At 49.2% G+C, this 6,772-nt stretch overlaps 1 protein-coding gene across 1 annotated transcript; it reads right to left on the bottom strand.

The window, feature by feature from the left end:
• Nucleotides 1–975: 975 nt before the first annotated feature.
• On the bottom strand, nucleotides 976–5,000 carry LRR1 (leucine rich repeat protein 1). The gene is made up of 2 exons (XM_029965705.1): nucleotides 3,844–5,000; nucleotides 976–1,868 (listed from the first exon to the last, which is right to left on the bottom strand). Exons 1-2 carry the CDS (start codon nucleotides 4,437–4,439, stop codon nucleotides 1,616–1,618), a joined length of 849 nt encoding a protein of 282 aa, XP_029821565.1. The 5' UTR covers nucleotides 4,440–5,000; the 3' UTR covers nucleotides 976–1,615.
• Nucleotides 5,001–6,772: the final 1,772 nt, after the last annotated feature.

The following is a 6,772-nucleotide window of genomic DNA, read 5'->3' as shown; positions in this document are numbered from 1 at the left end:
TGGAATAAGATGGGATTTAAGGTCCCTTCCAACCCAAACTGTTCTGGGATTCTGTGATGGCTGAGGAGGAACCTGTTCAGGGAGGGCTCCGGCACCTCCCACCCTCCTCCACGCTGTGCCAGCTGCTGTGGCTTCAGAGGAGGGAGGGCAGCCAGGTCTGTTTGGGGATGACATTCCCTTCAGGGCAGCACAGCTGGCTCCCCTGGGAGGGTCCCACGGGTGGGTTCCTCCCCTCCCAGCACACCTGGTTCCCTGGGAGGATCTGGGCCACTGCACAGCCCCCTCCCAGATCTGCATCTGAAATTCTGTAGGAGTCCCACAGGAGGCCAAATTTCTGTGCCTCCTCCACCTTCCTCCTCGCAATCACGTGCTCCATCTAAAAGGTGCTTTTCCACATGAGTAATTCCCAAGTTGCTGCAGTCAGAACTCTCTCCTTTCACAGCAGCATCAGGGGCTAGCTCTGGTTGGCATCTGGTTAGATGGCAAGTGTGTAATTCATGGAATCATGGAATCGTTAAAATTGGGAAACACTGCAAAGATCATTGACTCCAACCATTCCCCCAGCCCTGCCAAGGCCACCACTGACCCCTGTCCCCAGGTGCCACATCCACAGGGCTTTTAAATCCCTCCAGGAATGGGGACTCCACCACCTCCCAGATGGAGGTAGCCTGATCCAATGTTGACCACCCTTTCCCTGAAGGAATTTTCCCTAACATCCAATCTAAACCTCCCCTGGCAGGCACTGAATACCACTTCAAAAATAACTGCACGGTGCTCCCTCCAAGCCATCACATGTTCCAGGGATGCCTAAAGGCTTCTCAAGGGACTTTTGTTCCAACCCGAGCCATGGACCAGCTGACAAGACATGAAATAAGGGCCTGTGGATACGCCCACTATTTCAGTGTCTTCACTGGGGAAATCCCTGGAATACAGTGGAGGAAAAACTCCTCAGAGAAAACACAATCCACACGTCAGTAGAAGGGTTTCAAAATTTAATAAGTCGACACAGTGAAACAAATTCAAGAATCGTTAAAACACCAGAGTTAAGAGACAAAGTTTCTGGCACATACTTAGAGAAAAAAAAAGACATTTCTCGTATCACAAAGAGATAAACCCCCCCAAAAAAACCATTTGCTCTGGTAAAAAACCAGCAATGCTGGTCCCTGCTGGAAGTGGGAATGTTGTAAGAGAACCTTTAAAAAAAAAAAAGAAGCACCTGGAATTACATAACCGGTTTGGGCCTTAATTTCTCCTCCATGTGAAACAGCTGGAAAGAGCCGAGTCCAGCGAGGAAGCCAACGCAGACACTGTCCATGGGCAGAGCTCAGGGCATCACCTGCGAGTAAGTGTGGGATAAACTCCCAAGGAGGAACCCCTTACTCCACAGAACTCGGAAAGCTGCCGTGACGCTCCGAGCAAAGCCTGGGAACAGGAAAAGGAAAGCAAAACACATTCTAGGGGAGGTTCGTTGGAGCTCCGCATCGCTCGTCATTCCGACCACAGGGACATTCCGGTGGTGGAGGCAGAGTCAGGCACCGGGTCAGGCTGATGTGTCCCCTCACTGCCAGAGGGATGTTTGATCTCTGTTGGGCAGAGCTTTGGCACCCAGCAGTGGTCACCCGTTGCTCTGGAGGTGCCTGTCCAGGAACTGGGAATAGCAGTGCAGGGAACAGAAGTAGCAGAGGATGGGAGCATCCGTCCCTCCCATGTTGTCCACGAGCACCACGGTGTGAGCCACGTGGTGCAGGTTCATGGTCACCGTGATCTGGATGAAGCTGCTCAGGCAGGCACTTCCACACTGGCAGGTTTTAGCCACTCCCAGATCCTCACAAAGGTGGGAAGGAAGGAGATGGCAACCGTAAGGGATTCTGTGGAACGAGAGGAGTGAGTGTGAATTCACTGCAAAATTAACCTCAGAAACAGTGACAGGCACAGGCACCAGCTGGGAGAGATGACATTCCGAGAGCACAGACATGGAAAATCTGGGATTTTCGACTGGTTAGGAATTAAATGCCAAGACAGTCAGTGAAAACATGCACCCCCTTTACCCACCCGAGTGCCAAGGACCTGAACTCCTGGAGACACTAAACAGGGAGACAACAGCACTCCTGACAGCCTGGGGCACAGCCAATTAGGTAATTAAAAAGAAGATTAAGCATAATGAGAATTAGGGAATTAAGTGAAGATTAAGAATAATGAGACAACTGGGCACATACTGTTCCTCCCTCGTGTCACCCAGGGAGATCACTGTGTCTCACCCTGGCCTCATGCAGCACTCACAGTTTACTCCCCCCTCTCTTCCACAAAGTGGGAGCAACATGAAAACACATCTCAGAGGAAAGAGGAGATAAAATGAGCCTTTTTGCAGCAGTGCCACCACACTGCAGGCCTTAAATTAAGGTTCTCCTGATACACAGCTCTCTCCATCCACCGTGTCACCAATGACATCCAGAGTCAGGAGCAGGAATTGCTTCTTCCTAAATTCACAGCAGAGCGGGGTCAAGTCTGGGGTACAAAAGGAATGATTCCCCTGAAGTGTTTTTGTCAAGTTCAGTTGAAGTGTGGGTATCACCAGTGCCCAGCAGGCACTCCAGGCTCAGATCCCACTGACTCACATCCTGCCTACACCTACACGTTTCCCAATCCTTTCCACATACCAGCACTCATATTATGAAAACTCCTGTGGGGTTTTTTTTTTAACCACCTTAATTTCAGGACACCCTTTTTTCCCGTCAGGAAAAGCATAATCACAGCTCTGGTACTTTCCCAGAATGAAGACTGATTTCCAAACGTTTATTCTGCATCTTCCCTCCTTCTGTTTTGTCCCTTTCTCAAGGTTTTTACAGGAACTGAGCACTAAAACCTGACCAGCACTGAGGGATTGAATTCTCTAGAAAACCTCTATAAAAGGCTTAACATTTACATCAAACCCATTGCAATTTATATAACCTTGGGAAAGGAGACACGTGGGGGTTAATTATAAAATCAGCAAGGTCAGAAGTGGGTGTTTTGGCCCAGAACATGTGCTGGCTCAGCTCCCTTCAGGGTGTGCCCGTGGATGCCTTTGGTGCAGATTTCTGTGCAATTATCCCGAGTTTGTGGGGCACTCCCCACCCCCAAGGCAGGAGCGGGCACAGGATGGAGATCAGGGACACTTCAAGCCTGTCTCTCACCCTCCTCTGTGCCAAATTTCCATCTTTGTGCTCCCTTTCCACCCAGAACAGAGTGGGAGCAGCAGCAGATGGTACCTGAAGGTTCCCGGTACACCAAGGATCACGGGTGGAGCTATGGAAGTGGTGTGAGGGAAGAGGAGGGAGCTGACAACAAACAGCAGCCTGGCAGGGTGATATTTACTTGGTGAAATAATAATTTCACAATTATTATTGAGAATTGGGATTCTCTGAATAAGCCAGAACGCCCTCACTCCAACCCCAAAGTAAATTAGGAGCTTCAGGAAAACCTGTGGCAGGGAGAAGCCTGCAGCAGAAGTGGGTCAGGGTTGTAGAACTGATTCCCTTCCCCAAAGCCAGCCAAAAATATTCTGTTTATCCCCCCCCCGCTGGATAAAAACACTTCAACCCGTAGCTTTGCCTAAATGCTTCCAAGGCACCCATTTCCTGATGATTTTACAAGTGGAATTCGAAGGAATTCGAACCTTGTGAATTTAACAGGTGATGAGCAACAGGCACTGAGGGGAAAAGAAACAGCCAAGTAAGGAAAGGTGGGAGTGGCCAGGTGGGAAGGGAGCAGTGCCAGGTGGGAAAGGAGCAGTGCCGGGTGGGAAGGGAGCAGTGCCAGGTGGGAAAGGAGCAGTGCCAGGTGTGCACCTCCCGCTGCCCTTACCTGTGATTTATGGTGGCTCTGGCAGCACACTCCAACAAAGTCAATGGGATTTTCAGCTGGATGTTGGGCACCAGCGGGTTGGGCTGCTCAAAAGGATTCCCAAAGAGGTCCAGGTTCTCCAGGGAGAGCCTCCTGAAGTCGCTGGGCAGGAAGGGCAGTTTGTTGCGCGCGGCCGACAGGAAGCGCAGGCGGCTGAGCTGCCCGACCCTGCAGGGCAGCCGCACCAGCTCGTTGTCATCCAGCTTCACAGTGACCAGCCCCCGCAGCTCACAGAACTCCAGGGGCAGCGCTCGGAGCCGGTTCTGGCTCAGGTCCAGGAACTGCAGGGATTTCTGCAGGCTGGAGCAGCACAGGGCCCCGCTGAAGGACTCCAGGTGGTTGTCGTGCAGGTCCAGCTCCTGCAGACACACCAGGTCCCCGAGGGTCGCCGGCAGCTGCTTGATGTGGTTGTGGCTCAGGTCCAGCTTCCGGAGCTTCTTCAGGCAGAGCACGCGCGTGTCGACCCGGGCCAGCTTGCAGTAGGAGGTCTGCAGGTGTTCCAGGGAGTAAGGGAAGCTCTTGGTGAGGGGATAGTCCCTCCTGGAAGTTATGATCATTTTCGTCTTGGGTTTTTCCACTTCCGAGTTCTTTGCCGGGACCAGAGGGGAGAGAGGGAGAACTCCGGCGTCGGTGCCTTGGTGAGCCAGTCTCAGGGCTGAAAGGAAAGTCTTTAAATCGCTGGCATTTGCCTGCAGGAAAACACAGTTGTGCAGTTAAAAGCTCATTATCCTCCTGCTCGTTTGTTACTGACACCTCCCTGCGTGTATCAGGAGCTACCAACTCAGCAGGGCGATGGAATGGGACAGGGAACAGCTCTATTTACAGCATTTAAGAACAAACACGACCTCTTGGAATAATCCAGATCAAACTGTGCTGCAGCACCCAGGAGAGGAACAAAGCACTGAATTCACAGCTGAAAATAAAGTACTGAAAAAAAACCCCAATGCCCTGGGATCTCCCTAAAATGCAACACGATAAAGGGACAGTTGTGAACACACACAGGGAAAATCAGAGGCCTAAAACCTGAGACAATTTCTGGAACTTGCTAGGAAGGAAAAGGATGGAAGCTGGGGGTAAATTCATCAAAAGGAAGGTGGAAAGCTTCAAGGCAGTTCAAGTCAGTGCTTCTGGCCACACACAGCTCTGGCTGTGCCAGCAGGAAAATGGACCAAATAACTGACCAAATAATTCACACTTCAGGTGGGATATAACAGAATGGCAGCAGAATCCCAGAATGGTTTGGATTGGAAGGGACCTTAAAGCCCATCCAGTCCCCCAGGGGCACCTCCCACTAGACCAGGTTGCTCCAAGCCCCATCCAAGCTGGTTTTAGACACTTCCAGGGATCCAGGGGGAGCCACGGCTTCTCTGGGCAACCTGTGCCAGGGCCTCCCCACCCTCCCAGCCAGGAATTCCTTCCCAATATCCCATCTAAGCCTGCCCTCTGGCAGTGGGAAGCCATTAAAGCTTCAACTGACTCTCAGTAAGGACAGAGGTTCAGGTGACCTGTGTTTTAAATGAAGATCCAGAAAGCTCTGATGTATCTGTTGTACTGATATAATTCACTTTTATGAACAGGAGGGCCACCAAATACTTCTCTTCTGCATTTCTCAGCAACTTTCTATTGGAGCTGATGTGCAGCTGACAGGCTCTTAAGCCAAAAAGTGAATTCTAAAATAAAAAGCACGTTGTATCCATAAAAGAAAAGAACAAACTTGGAGTTTTGGCACAATTCTGGGAGCCCAGGGATTGTCACTCTGTTCCCTGCTGTGACTCACCCAAGCCCTGTGACACCACTTCTGCACCTGAAAGACAGTTTTGTTCCTAAATGTGTTTAGACCAAGTCCCAGAGGGTGTACATAATGTACACAGTGAACATAATGTACTACAAACACCCAGCACAGGATATTGGATATAATTCTAGATGCTCACGTGAGATAAATTAAGGCAATAAAGATCAAACCTATTTGACTGCATATGCAAAATAAAAGCCTCAGTCACAGAAAGGATGTTGAGTAAAAGAGTTTAATGTGCATTGATGAGACATCTTAAATTTGGGTTCTGGGTATGGAGCATGCAAGAGGAATCTGGAATATTGTGAGATAAAACTTTTTGACTTCTCACTCTCCAGCAAAATTCAGATGAAAGGATGCAGAAAAAGATATTCTGGGTCTAATGCAACGTGCAAGAGCTTTCATTTTTGCAGGACACAGAGCACATTGGCTTCTGAGGGGGAAAAAATTACTTGGATTTGGGCTCCTCCTTTTCCATTTAACCCTTTAACAGGTTCATAACATTTAGGCTGCTTTCCACAGAAAAACAACAGAAAGTCAAACTGCTTTCTAAACCACCAATCAACGTTATTTGCCTTTGTTCACACATCCTAACTCAGAGGTTTCAGAAAAGAACTCTGAGGTTTAGGAAAACCTGTCCCACTTCCCTCTGCTACAGGGCTACAAAACATTCCTGCTACGGGCACAGAAAGAAGCGACAAGAAAATTTACTGTTAATACGTGATTTTTGGGGTGAGTTTAAACGTTATTAAAAACCACTTTCTCCTGTGAACTGCAAATAAATACACTGTTGGCATTAAGTGGGATGGTGCCTTCGCCCTGACCCAGGTGTGCTCTGAAAGCCACAGTGGGCACTGATTGTCCAGTGAAATTAGAGTAATCTCCTTTTTTTTCCCATTAGAAAGACAATAAGGAACAACTGTTTAATGGAATTTAAGGCCAAGCAGCAACACTGTATCAGAGGGATGAAAAAAAAGAGAAAGTTTCTCTCTAAAGCTGTGAAGAACAACACAAAAATGGACTTTTCTGCTCCTGAAGGAGCAGAAGAGAGAACACAGCCCAGAGAAGGAGGAATGGCTTCAAACTGAAACAGAGCAG

The sequence above is a fragment of the Manacus vitellinus genome, unplaced genomic scaffold (genome assembly GCF_001715985.3).
Source record: "Manacus vitellinus isolate BGI_N305 unplaced genomic scaffold, ASM171598v3 scaffold_116_pilon, whole genome shotgun sequence".
NCBI classification, from domain to species: domain Eukaryota; kingdom Metazoa; phylum Chordata; class Aves; order Passeriformes; family Pipridae; genus Manacus; species Manacus vitellinus.
Note: the sequence above shows the minus strand (reverse complement) of the source record. Positions and strands in the feature narration are given on the sequence as shown.

Coding starts and splice junctions, on each gene's coding strand:
- LRR1 (XM_029965705.1), bottom strand. CDS start 4,439: ATGATCATAACTTCCAGGAGGGACTATCCCCTCACCAAGAGCTTCCCT. Junction 1,869..3,843: donor AGAGCCACCATAAATCACAG/GTAAGGGCAGCG, acceptor CTCGTTCCACAG/AATCCCTTACGGTTGCCATC.